At 43.3% G+C, this 18,672-nt stretch overlaps 1 protein-coding gene across 1 annotated transcript in view; it reads right to left on the bottom strand.

Annotated features, from left to right (window-relative positions):
• Positions 1 to 16,679, bottom strand: part of LOC144684440 (ribosomal protein S6 kinase beta-1-like) — a 75,840-nt gene extending 59,161 nt beyond the window's left edge. The window contains exon 1 of the mRNA XM_078548223.1: positions 16,489 to 16,679. Coding sequence (XP_078404349.1) covers positions 16,489 to 16,566 — 78 coding nt within the window. The 5' untranslated portion in view covers positions 16,567 to 16,679. The remainder of the gene's footprint in view (positions 1 to 16,488) is intronic.
• Between the last annotated feature and the right edge of the window lie 1,993 nt (positions 16,680 to 18,672).

The following is an 18,672-nucleotide window of genomic DNA, read 5'->3' as shown; positions in this document are numbered from 1 at the left end:
TTAAGCAGTTAATGCTATAATAAAAAATTCAGTGTAAATAACAAATCGTACATTTATGGAAATGATTAGTACCTCAGTTACAGCCCCAACCAAATGCAGTTCTACAGAAATAGCTGCAAATATTTAACAGTGAGAGCACTAAAGCAGGGTCTCGTAAGAATTCTTTTCTCATCGTGCCATTAATTACGAAGTAACAAGCCTATTAATTATTTTGCAGCTAACAGATTTCAAATCATCCCACAGCCCATAAATTTCAGATTTTATGAACAATATTTACATCCTCGAACAAGTTAAATCTATGACTGCCTACAAATACATGGATCCAAACAGATAAACGGACACGAGGTTCCACCCTTACACCACGTGTAAAATGCTGCAGCATTTTCTTTTTTTGCTCTTCCTGCAATTGCCATTTTTCCTCATCACAAGATTGATTCCTTCTCATTGCGTATTAATTAGGATCATTCTTCGTTTGATGGCATATACTCATCCTGGCCTCTGTCCATCAATTGGTCCTGTACGAGTTAAGATTTTTCTGACCCTTTATTTTGGCTTAACCCAGGTCATTGCATCTGACTTCATAAGAGGTTTCCCAATTGAGACTTCCTGTTCGGATTGAAAGCTTATCCCAGTTTTGGTGGAGATTTTTCATTTAAGTTGATGTATTAATGGAAATTTATAGTTTCTATTGCCACTCCATGCACTGTTCTACATGATTTATGTCCGCTATATTCCCTGCGTATTTCTGTCTTGTTTAAAATACTCCAAAAGCACACAGTATGAAAAACTTCTCTTTCAATAATAGCAGTCAATTGTATAAACATAGATGTACAACATAGCTATGGATGTCAAATATACCATAATGCTGCCAGAATTTTTGTGGCACCTCACTATATAAGAATGCTGAATGTTGGTTTCAAGGTTGTCGCCTGTTTGTACTGTTATTGTTCTCAGGTCAAGAGTTATGATGACTGATTAATTAAAATTCCATTTTGCATGGATTTCTGGGAATTTTACCATTGTTACATTAAGATTTTCCAAAAGCCAGTGGCCTCGGTTGCAGGAAATGACACAAACAAGTGTTTCTTCCTGTGAGTGCCAAGCAAAGATAGGGCAGACAGACCAAGCATTTAAAGTTCTCCACTGATGTCTCTCTCTCTAATTGCCTTGATGATATTGTTCCATTCCCGTTAGATGCCCACTGGGACCTCTCACTTTGTTGCCATTTTGTGTGAACCCAGGTTGATAGTGAAACACCAGCCGGAGTCCTTGCTCTTTACCCATTGATCCCTGAATGCCAGGTAAGAACAGGTGGGTCACAATGCTGTCCTTTGTCAGGTATCAGCTGTGGCTCAGTTGGTAGAACTCTTGCTTCTGATTCAGAATGTTGTAGGTTCAAGACCCGCTCCAGGACTTGAGCACAAAAATCCAGGCTGACATTCCAGTGCAGTCCAATGAGATGCCAAACCAAAGCCCTGCCTGCCCTATTAGGTGGGCATAAGAGATTCCATGGCACCATTTTGAGGAAGAGCTGGGGGCAGGGTTGTACACCATGCCTTGGGCAATATCTATCCTCTAATCAACATTGCTAAAATGGATAATCTGAAGCTTCCTGTATGCAAATTCGCTGCCGCATTTCCTATATTACAACAGTGACTACACTCCAAGAGCACTTCATCGGCTGAAAAGCACTTTGGTACACCTTGTGGTTGTGAAAGGCACCACAGAAATTTAAGCATGTCATTTTTTAAAAATACTCACCACCTTTGCACATTGACTTCGAGAGGTAAAGCACTTTGTCCCTCTTCACAGTGTTCAATGCACTCAATCACACCACTACTCCACAGCCCCTCTTCAATGACACACCCCTGTGGCATGGCCCTTGCGTGATTCAATTCCTACCTGTTGCAGCACAACCTGCACCTCTGCTGTAATAGCCTCTCAACAGGTAGTCACAATGTTCCATTCCCTTCTTTTCTTCACAAGTATGTTGCTGCTCAGTATCTTCACTACATGCACCTTTAATTCACGATCAACTTTGATTCTGCAACTGGCACTGCGCTGTGCAACTGTCATGGTCATGATGAGTCAGAACTTCTTGCAGCTCGATGTTGGTAAGTTTGATGTCACCCTATTCAGCTCATGCTAGAGTCTCCACACTGCAGCTTCTACTTCCAATTCTGTAACCTTTTCTGACCATCTGCTCAGATTCAACACAGCTTCAGTGTCCCATTTAACCCTAACTGAACTTCAAACTTCCAACTGGTCCATCATAACTTTACATCCATTTCCAAAATATTACTCAACTCCATCTCACCCTTGCTATTACAAAACACCCATCAGCTCCACCCAACCTTTCTAATGCCATTCCAAGCTCACCTTAGAGAAACTCCCTCATCCACAACTCCACTCAGAGTCATAGAGGTCTACAGCACAAAAAAGGCCCTTCGACCCATCGTGTCTGCGCCGGTCAAACAAGTACCTAACTATTCTAATCCCATTTTCTAGCACTAGGCCCATAGCCTTGTATGCCATGTCATCGCAAGTGCACATCCAAATACTTCTTGAACGTTATGAGAGTTTCTGCCTCTATCACCCTTTCAGTCAATGAGTTCCAGATTCCCACCACCCTCTGGGTGAAAAAATTCTTCCTCACATCCCCTCTAAACCTCCTGCCCCTTACCTTAAATCTATACCCCCTGGTTATTGATCCCTCCACCAAGGGAAAAAGTTCCTTCCTGTCTAACCTATCTATGCCCCTCAATTTTATACACCTCAATCATGTCCCCCCTCAATCTCCTCTGCTCCAGGGAAAATAACCCCAGTCTATCCAATCTCTCCTCATAACTAAAACTCTCCAGCCCAGGCAACATCCTGGTAAATCTCCTCTGCACTCTCTCTAGTGCAATCACATCCTTCCTATAATGCAGATTCCAGAACTGCATGCAATACTCTAGCTGTGGCCTAACCAGCGTTTTATACAGTTCCAGCATAACCTCCCTGCTCTTATATTCTATGCCTCGGCTAATAAAGGCAAGTATCCCATGTGCCTGCTTAACCACCTTATCTACCTGTCCCGCTACCTTAAGGGACCGGTGGACATGTACACCAAGGTCCCTCTCATCCTCGGTACTTCCCAGGGTCCTACCATTCGTGGTGTATTTCTGTGCCTCGTTTGTCCTGCCCAAGTGCATCACCTCACGCTTATCCGGATTAAATTCCATGTGCCACTGATCCGCCCATCTATTTCTTCCTGTAATCTAAGGCTATCCTCCTCACTATTTACGACCCTACCAATTTTCGTGTCATCCACGGACTTACTGATCAACCCTCCTACATTCAAGTCTAAATCGTTTATATATACCACAAACAGCAAGGGACCCAACACCGATCCCTCTTACTTTCCTTCTACCCCACATTAATCTTACTCATTTATTAACCATATCCTTACTGGTGTGCATTGACCCCTTAGTGCGTTTTGTCAAAATTCTCATCCTCCATCTGCAAACCCTGGCAACAACTTTTGTTTATTCAGTTAAGGGATGTGGGCAGCACTGGCTCAGCCAGCATTTATTGCCCACTCCTAATTGCCCTTGAGAAGGTGGTGGTGAGCTGCCTTCTTGAATTGCTGCAGTCCATGTGATGTAGGCACACCCACAGCGCTATTAGGGAGGGAGTTCCAGGATTTTGACCCAGCAACAGTGCAGGAACAGCGATATATTTCCAAGTCAGGACAGTGAGTGGCTAGGAGAGGAACTTCCAGGTGATGGTGTTGCCATGCGTCCTTCTAGGTGGTAGTGGTCATGGGTTTGGAAGGTGCTGCCTAAGGAGCTTTGATGAGTTTCTGCAGTGCATCTTGTAGATGGTACACACTGCTGTCACTGTTTGTCAGTGGTGGAGGGAGTGAATGTTTGTGAAAGGAGTGCCAATCAAGTAGGCTTTTCTCTGGATGGTGTCAAGCTTCTGGAGTGTTTTTGGAGCTGCATTCATCCAGGCAAGTGGAGAGTATTCCATCACACTCCTGACTTGCACCTTGTAGTTGGTGGACAGGCTTTGGGGAGTGAATAATTGAGTTACTCACTACAGGATTCCTACCCGCTACCCTGCTCTTGCTGCACTCGTTCTCCAAAGTCTGTCTCAATTAACAGTCTCCACCCTTCTAATTTTGATCCACTAATTCACTTTCTTTCCACTCTATCATCTTGGCAGAGTGTTCAGCCGTCTTGCTCCTCCACACTGGAATTCTCTCCCTAAACCCTTCCACTTTAATCTCTATCCAATTGCAAATACCCCAAAATCCTTACTTGTGATACCTACTTGTGAAATACTATGGGAAGGAAGTTTGACTACGTTAAAGGAGCTATACAGATGCAACCAGGCTAATTACAAAAAGGGACTTAATAGGTCAAAATGTCCAAATAAACATCTGACAGAGCATTAACAGAATGAAACAGAATCTAAGTGACATATACCAATGCTGGTTTTAAGGAAGATATATTTTCCTTCTAAATATAATTTTAACATGCTTTCAGCCATTAGGCTTATCTCATATTTGCAACTAGGAAACACAATGACAAGGGTCACTGATTAAACAAGTTACATTCCATTATTACACGTATTTCTAGGAATTTTACCAGTGTTTCAAGAATTGTGTTCCTAAATTCTGTCCCTTTTACCCTGAAAATATAGACATTGAACCTGAACCAAAATCAGCTCAGACTAGTAATTTTCTGTGTCTCTACTCCTTGCTTACTTACATGGAGGCAAATTCTACCTGATGGGAGATTATCTTCATCATGGCACACTATCTTAGGCTCTACACTTTTGGGGAGCAGTATTTAATTTCACCAAGTCAACCTTTACTAAGAAACCAACAATAATTCTTTACAATTTAAAAAAGTATTTAGGCAGACCAGGGACCCTGTCCTAAGTTTCCAACCTCCTCCTATATTAGTAGTCTAACAAGATCAAAGTAATAAAAACAAGCTCATTTTATTCTTACAATGTTAAATTTATTCAATTAAAAGAACCCAAATCAACATACCCTTAGCGACAACGTGACAATACTTTAATATTGCTAGCATATCTAATTTTCACTTCCCCTTCAGCTGATGGCTCCCCTCTCATCACAGTATCAGCTAGCTTTGAGTTTCCATTTTTAATTAGTGAATAAACACAGAGGTTAAGAAAAGTTTTGATTAATACCACAATTTATCATAACCTACGTACTGTTTCTCAGCTAGGTCAGCCCACAAAGCAATCCATGTAAAACACTCCTCTTTCAACTCTCTATATCCTTCAGCCGCAAGGTTATGGGTAGTGTCCTTCTGCCTGACATTTTGACCAGAATGAAACACTATTCCCTCCAACTTAATGCTGGCAAACCAGAATCATAATCCTGCTTCCGCCATCTACTCTTAGCTTTAACTTCTTCAACTTCTCTGGATACCACCTCAGGTTAGGTCCAGAAGCATGGAATTTTGCAGTAATGATCGACCTTGAGCCGAGCTGCTTGCTTTTGCAATCTTTTCCAGCCGTGCATCCCTGCAAGTTTCCTCTGCTCCTCCAGCACCTCCTTTACTTTTTGTCTCCTGCTCCCTCCACTCCATCACTGGTAGCTGTTCCTTCAATCTCTGTGACCCTACCGTATGAAATTCCATCCCCAAATGCCCCCAGTCTTAACACTCAGCTTTCAAAAGCCCCATTAAAAATTTTTACCTTCAACCAGACTCCTGGGCCCCACTCCCACCCATACTTTTTTCGGATCTCACTAATGTATCACATTTATTGTTTCCAACACCACACAAACAGCATTACAACATCTTTTCATGCAAGAGGAGAGCTACAGAAATACAAGCTGTGAATTGAGCCAGTACTGCAGTTGGAGGGCTATAATTGGCCTGGGCACCCTTGGTGAAAAAGAAAACTATGGTTACTCATCTTTTGCTTTCCAGCACCAGAAAAATGCACAGGTTGGCTTACATAATGATAAAATTAGACTTGACTGTAATGCTTGTCAACATTCAATCTCACATGCTGAATTGCCACTTGGATGGAGAGATGCTAGCACCAATGAAAATGGTTTTCCAATGATAATTAGCACCTTAGATAGGGAGAATAATTATACAAAACGACAGTGACATATCACATTAGTGCTCTAATGTCATAAGCAAGGGATTATAGTTCTATGGAAACAATCACCACCTACAGGATCGAGAATAAAGATCTGCCACTTAAACATGGGCAAGATAGTTGGGGAGGATTGTAAAACAAGTTACCCCCCACCTCCAACCCACAAAATGTCTTTCCTGGTCTTCTAGCAGTAAACTCTATATTTGGAAAAAGCCTGGGGACAGGTCATCTGTTTCTCGTAACCATGAAAAGCTACACAATGCAACTTAGAAAAATCCAACACCCAGGATTTAGTTTATCTTGCTGTTACTTGCTCAACAGGACATCTCAATGATTCAGCGGCAAAAGAAAGTAGCTTAAAGATGGGCCTCCCTAATAGCAAATAATTACTGTTGTCTCCAATCAATTAATGTATCCAGCAAATGGCTGAACCATGCAGGTTTAGTCTACAACCATTCTTAGCTAGGATGGCTGTCTGAGTGCTACAAATGGTCTCACCACCTCAAGGTAAAGGAAGGAAAAGTTGCTTTGAGATCTTGCTCCTGTATTGATCCACTAATCCATAATGTGAGCCAAGGGCGCAGTTCAATGGCTACAATTAGCTTTTGCGCCCCAGGTAGGAAAAAATAAATCAACAGTAGTAACTCTATCACTTGCTTTCCGGCAACTGGTGTTAAAAAGGGACTGGACTTGAGAGTGGTGCCCCAGTAGCTGAATATTCTATGAACACCACCACCACATATGTACTTCTATTTAGGAGAGATATCAAAATGGCACTAATGATTCCCTGCGTGGGTGCAGTTCCAACAACTTTGGCAAAAGGGGAGAAATCAGAGGAGAGAAAATTGACAGCCGATATTTGAAGGGAAAAATGTAAAGTTGACATTATCATATTAGAAATTATAAGTTGAAACTAAGTCACTGATGCAGTATTTTCACAGGTTAGCTACATTAACTCTTAAGCTTTTAAACTAACTATGGTTGTAGATTATTGCATAGTATATGATGAATGGTCTGCAGCTCTGAAAAGATGCATAATGCAACATTCCCCATACTTCGATGCTGAAGAGGTTTATAACAGGTTTGATCAAAACCACAATAATTTTGCTTCTTACATCATGCCCTATGTATGCAGGCTGCAAACTGCATCCAATGATGTATGCCACCTTTGGGGTAAAAAGAATTTACAACTTACAAATAACTGTTTTCCAACAACTCAGAAATTTAACTTCACTTACTGGGCGAGCCATGCTTTTGCTTAGACTGGGTGATGCTTGGAGATGGGAGAGGGTGCAGTCAATCACACAGATGCTTGAACCATTCAAAAGATTATTCACCCCTCTACATTTTGCAGTTCACTTACGAAAAATAGGGAAGTAGTCTTTTTGTTTTGAACAACGAAGTTGACAATGTGCACACAGTATCATATTTCTTGGTTTATCACAATCTTTATTTACATTCAAAACTCAAATCTTCCCTGTGTGATTCACTTCAGTTCTTCAGCCAATAAGGTGAAACTTCATCCACCTGGTTTAAGATGTAGTGCAATATGCACATCAATGGTTTGCAAAGTTATAAGTTCAAACTTGCAAAAGGGAAGTTGAGGCATGTGGACGTATCAATGGGCTTAAAAGGCAATGAATGCCCTTCAAGAGAGAAGCGACGGAGAGATAGTTATAAGGTAGGCAGGTAGGTGGGTGGGGTGAAAATCCATTAAGGGACATGCTTGTTGAGCCCAATCTATTACCACGTTCTAATTGCTCAAACAAAAGCAAAAATACTGCAGATCTGGGAATCAGAAATAGAAACAGAAAATGTGAAAATACAGTACTCAGCAGGTCTGGCAGCACTTGTGGAGCAGTTTGAAAGGTTAACTCTTTCTCTCTCCACAGATACAGCTAAACCTGCTATGTATTTCCAGCACTTTCTGCTTTTATTTCAAACTGCCCAGAGGTTGTCATTGACAAATAGTTGTAACACAAGACACTTGCTGCTTTAGAAATCAGCTTCAATAGAAGGTCTGCTTGATAAAGCATCCTGCCAAGTATTTGAAGAGAAAGTCCTGGCGAGGATAATACTCTCCCTTATAAAAGCGTTAAAAAATGATCCAATATGAATGTATGAGGGTTAACCACAAATATTTTCAAAACTTCAAACACTTATCTAACCCACCCTACAATGCTGTATTTAAATCCCAAATCAGAAGTGTTTCCAACTAAGGTCATTGAGTGGCTACACTTCTAGCAGTTTTCTTCCCCACCATTTCAAAGATGAGATTCTTCACGCCTCCACAAAGCAATGGCAATTTACTGTGTTTTGCAGCAGGCTGCATATCACTAACAAGAAAATTACATTATGGAGCCACTGTTTTGTGAAGCTGCCATGCACCATGACCTTGTGCATCAGTTTATTTCCCTAAAGTTTAAAGAAAAACTCCCAATAATGTGTATGCAGGCAGTCTAAAAATAGGAGTGGCTCAATAGTTTGATATAATAAATGCGTTTGTTTTAGCTTGGGGTATAACTCCTTCATAAGAAAAATTAATTTTCAGGTAGCTTCCTGTGGAATGTACCACTCCTAACGAAGAAAGCAGACAGGAGTCCTACATTCAACATTACCAATAATCTGAATAGCCACCCATGTGAACAAATTACTCAATCATTACAGCACAGGAGGAAGCCATTCAACTCCATGTGTCTGCATTGGCTCTCCAAATGAGCAATTCACCTTGTGCAATTCTCCTGCCTTTTCCCTGTAACCCTGCACATTGTTCCTTTTCAAATAACAGCCTAATTCCCTTTTGAATGCCTCGATTAAACCTGCCTCCACCACACTCAGACACAGCATTCCAGATCCTAACCACCCGCTAAAAAAGTTCTCAAATATCGTTTTTGCTTCTATTGCCAATTACTTTAAATCTGTGCCCTCTTGTTCTCGATCCTTTCACAAATAAGAACAGTTTCTCCCTATCTACTCTTGCCCAATCCCCTCACAATTTTGAATATCTCGATCAGATCCCCCCCTCAGCCCTCTTTTCTCCAAGCAAAAAAGTCCTAACTTCTCCAGTTTATCTTCATACCTGAAGTTCCTCATCCCTAGAGAAGCCATTCTCTTGCACATCAGGATGATTGTCATGGGCTTCTCTTGTGCTTTGCCACATCACAATTCTAGCCAATTAACTTATTCTGTGAAGGATCACAGGTGTGAAATCACTTCCAAGTACTACCATGTCATACCAGGGATTCAAATTGATTGTGACATCAAGCTGCTCTGAACAAACTGCTCAATTAATATAAGACAACACATTTTCTCTCAAGTATGTACAAGGCTTCTTCATTTGAACAGAAATGTTCTATGGAGGACAAAGCTGAAAACATATTCTCCAAAGTTAAGAGCACTTTTTAAAAAAAATGGTTTACAGCTTCCTTCCTCAAATTTCTCTCTCTTTTTTGTCTCCTTTCCTGAGTATTTTTGGTGCTGGGATGTTCTTCCAGAGGCACTGGCACTACCCCTGTATGAGGCACCCTTCCCAATGTGAAGCAAGCAACATGAAAACTGGGGGGAAAAACTTTATAACTGTGCTTCAATAAATCCAAAACTCTCAATGTGTTATATTATTCAAGCTATCGTTTTGGCTCACATTCATATCACACATTATACTCATCTGTAAAGCCTCACCACATACCTATAGTCACAAGCATACTCCATCCAGTAAAACAATTATAACATGGCAGCCAATAATCAAAATGGCACTATTTCCTTCTATTCCCCTTTTCTAACATCCGCTCCCTTTCCAAAGTTCTTGAATGGATAGTCCACCCAAATCTGAAACTGTTTGAATCTCTCCAATCAGGTTTTTGCCCATGTCACAGCATTACAATAGCCCTTACCAAAGTCACAAACCACATCCTCTCTAACTTTACACTCACTTGCTTCTCTCTCTCTCTAGTGGTTAACAGGCAATAACGCAATCCTTCTTCCATATCTCTCCTCCATTATCCAGTTCAGAAGTGCTGTCTTTGCTTTGCTACATTCTTACTCATCCAATTGCAACCAGAACATCTTCAGCAATCGCTCCCTTTCCCAACCCCAAACAGTCACCTACAGAGAGCTCTCCACTCCAGAAAAATCTGTCCCCTGATATGCTCATCTACAGGCTTGCCCTTGTAGACATAAGCTGCAAGCATGTGTTCAGCTTTCACTTGTACATTAGCAACACCTAGCTTTACTTTTCTGCCACCTTTCTAATGGTGGTTTTGTCCTCTGCTTGTCCAAATATCAAGGCTTGCTTAAGCAACAAATTTCCTCCAATTAAACATCAAGGCCAAGTCACTGTTGGTCCCGTCAATTGACCTCCCTAACATTGCCTGCCTCCACCCAATTGCTGTTGAAATTTTTATGCATTCCTCTGTTGAGGCCAGATTCTAATGCTCTCGTGGCTGAATTTTAATCCTCTACTCTCTGCAAACTTCTCAGCCAAAACTTTGCTTCCTGCTTGTATACAATCACATCAATTGTCTTCAATCATCTAGGCTCCACACTTAAATTCCCTCTCAAGCCTTCCAACTCCCAAAGGTCTCCTTAAAAACTCTTCTTTGATAAAGCTATGATCAATCCTCTCCATCCACCACTTTAGACATTCACTCTTCCATCAACAGAACATGGCTATGAGAATACCATCTACAAGATGTACTGCATCATCGCGCCTAGACATCTTTGACAGTATCTCCTAAGTCAGTGACCTCTATTGCCTAGAAGAACAAGGGCAGCAGGTACATGGGAAAACCACTACCTCCAAATGCCAACTGTACCATCCTGGCTTGGAAATGTATTGCACTTTCTTCATCGCTGTTCCAAAATCCTGGAATTCCTGCCCAGCACCACACAGAATGCAGCTGTTCAAGCTCATCATCAGCTTCTGAAGGATAATTAAGGATGGGCAATAAATGCTGCCCTTATCAGTGATGCTCAGACCCCACGAATAGATAAATAAAAAACAAGTCTTCTCCTTTGCTTTAACATCTGATTACACCTCTGTGAAACGCCTTGGGACATTAAGCGTGAGAGCGGATGACACAAAGGATTAATATGTCCCAATTTGGTTCTAAGAATTCACGCTGGTGGGGCAGCTGGGGGGGTGGGGTAGGGAGGTCACCTTCAGTATCAATTATATCAACAAGCAGTTTAAAGTACGCCATACAGTGCATTTCTTCCTGACAGCAATCTGGACTTGTCATAGAGGCATATGAAGGATGCCATTTCTTCAGAAGTCCAAATAGCGACTTTAAAGCTAACAGCCAAACCTGGAGTACATATATAACTTCCCCGGGTGCCAAAAAAACCCCATTAACCTTCACTGGTCCTTTTGCTGTAATTAAATGGGAGTTGTAGTAGTTTATTGCAAAAATGTCGCTGAGCGGAAAAGAGGGTCACTCTCACACAAATAATGATAAGAATAAAGGCTGTGTCCAGAAAACTGCACTAAAACACAAATCTGTAGCTTCAGAAGAGGATGCAAGAAAATAGTGTAACAAAAACAGCCTATAGCTTCAGTCAACATGTCATCTTTAAAGATTAGAACTTTCAGATATGTCTAGCATGTGTTGTAACATCTCTTTAGTTGCATATAATATTCATAAATGTTCCACAGAGTGACATATTACATTTCAGTGTACATTCCCATTACAAATAAACATTTGCTGCTTCAGATGGTCAAAAACCAACCTATCCACAAAATATCATTTGATCAAGAACATTTAAGAATCTGAATTTCAGATGACTGCCTTTGATCAAATTTCTCTTTCAAATCAAAATCTAGCTTGAGAAATCTTTGCTACATAATTCTATCTTTGCACAGAAAAAATACACAACTTTGCAGAAAACAATCCTCAAACAAGAAGTAAAATCCCTAGAACTTTGTAAGTGAAACTGAATTACCTTATTAAGTCAATAAACCAATGGCTTCTCGTTCCGTGCGAGCAGTAGCGTTGCAGGCAGAGTTGTTTTCAAACATGAAAGCCTTCAGTGTCTTTTGGCAAAAACCAATGACTGCAACTCTGCCAAGACTCCATTATAATGAACCACCAGAAGATGTACAAGAACAGTCAAGGGCAATGGGCCCGAGCTATGCCTGTCTCTTTATGGGGTATGTGGAACATTCCTTGTTCCAGTCCTAATCCGGCCCCCTCCCACAACTCTTCCTCCGGTACATCGATGATTACTTTGGTGCTGCTTCATGCTCTTGTCTGGACCTGGAAAAATTTATTAATTTTGCTTCCAATTTCCACCCCTCCATCATTGATCCACCTGACACTTCCCTTCCCTTCCTTGACCTCTTTGTCTCAATTTCTGGTGATAGACTGTCCACCAATATCCATTACAAGCCTACCGACTCCCACAGCTACCTCGACTACAGCTCCTCACATCCCACTTCCTGTAAGGACTCCATCCCATTCTCTCAGTTCCTTCACCTCCATCGCATCTGTTCTGATGATGCCACTTTCAAAAACAGTTCCTCTGACATGTCTTCCTTCTTCCTTAACCGAGGTTTTCCACCCACGGTGGTTGACAGGGCCCTCAACCGTGTCCGGCCCATCTCCTGCGCATCCGCCCTCACACCTTCCTCTCCCTCCCAGAAACATGATAGGGTCCCCCTTGTCCTCACTTATCACCCCACCAGCCTCTGCATTCAAAGGATCATCCTCCACCATTTCCGCCAACTCCAGCATGATGCCACCACCAAACACATCTTCCCTTCACCCCCCTGGCAGCATTCCGCAGGGATCGTTCCCTCCGGGACACCCTGGTCCACTCCTCCATCACCCCCTCCCACTGCACCTTCCCATGCAACCGCAGAAGGTGCAACACCTGCCCCTTTACTTCCCGTCTCCTCACCGTCCTAGGGCCCAAACACTCCTTTCAAGTGAAGCAGCATTTCACTTGCACTTCCCTCAATTTAGCCTACTGCATTCATTGCTCCCAATGCAGTTTGCTCTACATTGGAGAGACCAAACGCAGATTGGGTGACCGCTTTGCAGAACACCTTCAGTCTGTCCACAAGCATTACCCAGACCTCCCTGTCGCTTGCCATTTCAACACTCCACCCTGCTCTCATGCCCACATGTCTGTCCTTGGCCTGCTGCATTGTTCCAGTGAAACTCAACGCAAACTGGAGGAACAGCGCCTCATCTTCCGACTAGGCACTTTACAGCCTTCTGGACTGAATATTGAGTTCAACAATTTTAGATCATGAACTCTCTTTTCCATCCCCACCCTCTTTTCCATCCCCACCCCCTTTCCGATTCCCCCCCCACCCCCCTTCCCAATAATTTATATAGATTTTTCTTTTCCCACCTATTTCCATCATTTTTAAATGTATTTCCATCCATTTTTTATCTCTACCTTTTAGCCTTTTTCGATTCCTTCACCCCACCCCCACTAGGGCTATCTGTACCTTGCTCATCCTGCTTTCTACCCTTAATTAGCACATTCCTTAGATAATATCACCACCTTCAACACCTCTTTGTTCTTTTGTCTATGACATCTTTTGGCTATCTCCACCTATCACTCCCTCTATCTAGCTCTACTTGTCCCACCTCCCCCCCTTAAACCAGCTTATATTTCACCTCTCTTCTATTTTTACTTAGTTCTGTTGAAGAGTCATACGGACTCGAAACGTTAACTGTGTTCCTCTCCGCAGATGCTGCCAGACCTGCTGAATTTTTCCAGGTATTTTTATTTTTGTTAAGGGCAATGGATTGTTCATTTTTCTCCTTTGAAAGCATTTCTGCACCATATCAATTCTGTGAATTGGCACCTGCTCAGTACCTTGAAACAGCACAACAGATTAAGAATTCACCATACAAGGGATCACAGTCACTCTTCACATCTGTCACAGCATAAATAGCAAAGTTTATGCACATTTTACAGCTGTATTCACACACCATAGACAGAGTATATGATCTGATCAGAAAGTGAAGGGAAGAAGATTCAAGAGAATGGTTCTGGGGATGAGACACTTCAGTCATGTGGATAGATTGGCAAAGCTGGGGCTGTTCTCCTTGGAGAAGGTTGAGAGAAGATTAATGATAGAGATGTTCAAAATCATGAGGTGTCTGGACAGAAGATTTGGAGAAACTGTTCCCATTATGGAAGGGAAGAGAATGCTAGAACATCATTTAAGGTAAATGGCAAAGAATGACCATCTCCAACAAGAGAATCTAGCCATCACCCCATGACGTTCAATTGCATTACAATTACTGAATCCCCCACTATTAACATCCTGGGGGTTACCATTGACCAGAAACTGAACTGGGCTAACCATATAAATACTGTGACTACAAGAGGTCAGAGGCTAGGAATCATGCGACGAGTAACTCACCTCCTGACTCCCCAAAGCCTGTCCATCATCGACAAGGCACAAGTCAGGAGTGTGATGGAATACTCCCCACTTGCCTGGATGAGTGCAGCTCCCACAACACTCAAGAAGCTTGACACCGTCCAGGACAAAGCAGCCCACTTGATTGGCACCATATCCACAAACATTCACTTCCTCCTCCACCGACGCACAGTAGCAGTGTGTATCTCTACAAGATGCACTGCAGGAATTCACCAAGGCTCCTTAGCACCTTCCAAACCCATAACCACTACCAATCTAGAAGGACAAGAGCAGCAGGTGGATGGGAACATCACCAGCTGGAAGTTTCCCTCCAAGTCACGCACCATCTTGACTTGGAAATATATCGTCATTCCTTCACTGTTGCTGGGTCAAAATCCTGGAACTTCCTGAACCTTCCTAACAGTACTGTGGGTGTACCTACAGCACGTGGACTGCAGCAGTTCAAGAAGGCAGTTCACCATCACCTTCTCAAGGGCAACTAGGGGTGGGCAATAAATGCTGGCCCAGCCAGTGAAGCCCACATCCCATGAACAAATAAAAAAAATCACAGACAACTCGCGGACAACCAAAGCCAACATGGACATGACAGGCCGAATGTGGTGTAACCATTCTATGTTTTTAAAAGTCATTTTGGAAGTCGTCATAGTGCTCATCTTCCTCCAGCCTAAATGCCATACCACATGACAAGAAGGTTGACATCAGGTTCACAAATGTTATCAACTAGATAAAACTTACAATGGAGCCAGAAGATTTAACACAAAACTGATTCAATTATTCTGTTGTCAGACCTAATAAATTGAGCTCAAGGGGGTAGGTGCACTTTCAAGGCACTGCTCAGAATTAACTTTTTCACTCTACAGAAAGTACTTCCATTACCAGTCCATACAGTTCCAATACGTTTAAATCTTAATATAAGCACAAAACCCAAAGTGTTTCGGGTATCACTTATAATGCATAACAGGCAATAATCTACAAGCTGGCTAGTTAGTTGCAGTTGGTAGACTGCACTGTAATTTTAAACTCGAGTCTAAATACTCACAGTGGAGCAATGGCTGATGTCAACCCCTGTTGGCAGATTTTTTTTCGAAGAGTTTTCTCCTGGCCTGAGCCCAGGGGAGTCACAGACCTCCGACAGGTGCAGCCAGCAATGCCACATTGCGAGTACAGTAAGATAGAGGGGAAGGAGTTCATAAAACAAAACGCACCAAGGATTTCCCCAAATGTTAGGGAGGGAAGAGAGAGGAACTGCACAGAAAAGGGCAAGAACCTCATGAATAATTAAAGCTCTTCTGTGATCCAGGACAAACCTGCACAGCTGTTTGACCCAGAAGTAGGCTGTGAAGACACACACTCGCTATGAATTTCATCCTCTGCTGCAGGATTTTATCCGATGTTATATATTTGACTGCTTTGCATTTAACAAGATGCAATGTGGTGCTGATTGTTATGTGCTCTCTCTAGGGCCTCTTTAATGGTTGAAGCCGCCTGCACCTGTCTCTGGGCTGGGTCGCCTCCTCCCTCGAGCTCCAGGAGCTGCCACGAGCGCACGCAGCACGAGCCGAGTCGGCCCGAGCTGGGTTAGCCTGCGCCGGCGCGAGGCGGCCGCCGCGAGTCGCGGGGGTTCAGAACCCCCCCACCACCTGCCAGGAGGCGGGGAGGCTCCGACCAGACCAGGCTGCCGCTCCTGCTGCAACGGGTAGGCCACAACAACCGCTTCCCCTCCACACACCCTCCCCCAAAATTCCCCTCCTCACACACCCCTCAACCCTCTCGCCCCGCCTCCCTCTCGAGCCACTTCTCTAAGGGCAGAGAGGGAATCGTCTCAGCTCAGCTTCATTCCCCTCCCCTCCTCTCGCTCCCTCGGGCCTATTCCGACAGGCCTCGCCTTCACCTCAGGCGGCAACCCGGGTTCTCCCTCTCTTTCTCCAACTCCGCCGCCGCGTCGATTTTTTTTTTACCCCTTCCAGCTCCTCGTCCGAGACGGCTTCTTCCTGCTGGTACTCGGGGTCCAGGTCTATGTCGAACACCCCGGCCATGTCTCCTGCTCTCTCGCTCCGTGCGTCGCGCTCTCACTTCCCCCGGCTTCGCTCCTCATGGGTTCCAGTCGCCCACCATCACTGTCGCTGCTGCTGACGCCCGCGCATGCGCGGCCTCGCCACGGAGGCGCGGCCCCCACCCGCTGGCTCCATCTCCTCCGCCCTGTTCGACGGACACGCGCTTTGCGCCGCGCCATCGTGTCCCCCGACAGCGTGCGCACTCTCAACCTGCCTGCTTGGTGCAGAAGTCCCTTAGAGCCAACAGAGGGCGGCATGGGAGCAATTCAATTCAGCCTCTTTGGTCAGTTTTGACTGAAACCATCACAGGATTACTGGGAAATCTTTCCCATGAAGTAGTGCTTCTGATTGTCCCATTTTAAGTATGCATTCTTTTCCTACAGCAAGCACAAATTGCATTTATATAGCGCCTTTATTGTAGGAAAGCTCCCCAAGGTGCTTCGATTGACACCAAGCTACAGAAGGAGATATCAGAATAGATGACCAAATCTTAGGCCTTAGCGGAAGACATAGTCTCCAATGGTGGAACGATTCACGTTGGGGCTACTCAAGAGGCCGGAACTGGAAGTGTGCAGAGATCTTGAAGGGTTTATAGGGTTGGAAGAGTTTGGAGATAGGGACGCAGCTCACTTACCCATGTAAGTGAGCTGGGGAATGCTAAGTCTTTTAGATTCCTAATTGTATGAACTAAAGCTCAGCATCTTATCAGCACTAATTAGTTCTCTCTACCAATCTAACCATCAGGTTCTTGCAGGATTACCTGGAAAAACTCAGCAGGTCTGGCAGCATCGATGCTGCCAGACCTGCTGAGTTTTTCCAGGTAATTCTGTTTTTGTTTTGGATTTCCAGCATCCGCAGTAGCTTTTAACTTTTTGTTTTTATTTTTAGGTTCTTGCAGGGTCATGTGTACCCTTGTGTGAGGACTCTCAGACCCCAAAGACTGGTTTACATTTTCAGGTGCTGTTAATCAGCACTAGGGGCCTTCCTCAAATTATTGTCAATAACCAATCCCTTTTCTTCCTTCTCCCACACCACTTTGTCACCCATGATTCTTTTGGTAACCCAGTTGCCCCTCAGTCACTCTCAGTTGGAGACTTTAGTAGATAATCCAGGCTGACATTTCAGTGCAATACTGAGGGTGCGCTATATTTTTGGAGATGTGTCTTTCAGATGAGAAGTTAAACTGAGGACCCGTCTACCTCTCAGGTGGATGTGAAAGATTGCATAGCTCTATTCAGAGAGCAGCAGTGGAATTCTCCTGTGTGTCCTTATCGATATTTGTCCCTCAACCAACATCACTAAAACAGGTTATTTGCATTATCTCACTGTAGTTTGTAGGTCCTGGATTTGGGAAAATTGGCTGATGCATTTCCTACACTATAAAGGTGATTACATATAAGGTACTTCATTAGTTGTAAAGTGTTTTTGGATGTCCCGAGGTCATGAAAGGCAAGTTTTTTTTTTCAAATCTTCAATTAGTGACTGTACCCTCGAGTATTGTGCGTCAACCTGTCTCAGTATCACATTACCAAGACTGCCACAGAGAGTTGACTTGGTTCCAGTTATTTGTTGGCAAGCACATCATCCTGGAACCAGCTCAACCTCAGAGTCTCCCCTCTTAACTCCTCTGGCTCGCCCTCAAACTCCCACCCCAAGAAATATAGCTGGTTATTGGCTATCAATTCTACCTCAAAATTATGGAGGGCTTTGATAGAGTAAATAAGGAGAAACTTCAGTGATAGAAGGGCCAGTAACCAGAGAACACAGATTTAAGGTGATTGACAACAAAAACTGTCATGAGTAGATTATTAATCTAATTACATTTTGGATGTTACTATTAAATCTGCATCCACCACCCTTCCTGGCAGCGCATTCCAGATCATTATAAGATGTCATCTCTTTATGATCCTTTATTTTATTTGTCCACAGGATGTGGGCATCACTGATAAAGCCAGCATTTATTGCCCATCCTGAATTACCCTTGAGAAGGAGGGTAATGAACTGACTTCTTGAATACAATTGAATGGCTTGCTAGGCTGTTCAGAAGGCAGTTAAGAGTGAACCACTGGAGTCATATATAGACCAGAC

Source organism: Cetorhinus maximus, chromosome 9, assembly GCF_964194155.1.
Source record: "Cetorhinus maximus chromosome 9, sCetMax3.hap1.1, whole genome shotgun sequence".
Classification (NCBI taxonomy): Eukaryota; Metazoa; Chordata; class Chondrichthyes; order Lamniformes; family Cetorhinidae; genus Cetorhinus; species Cetorhinus maximus.
The sequence above is the reverse complement of the archived record's forward strand: the minus strand, read 5'-3'. Positions and strand labels throughout refer to the sequence as shown.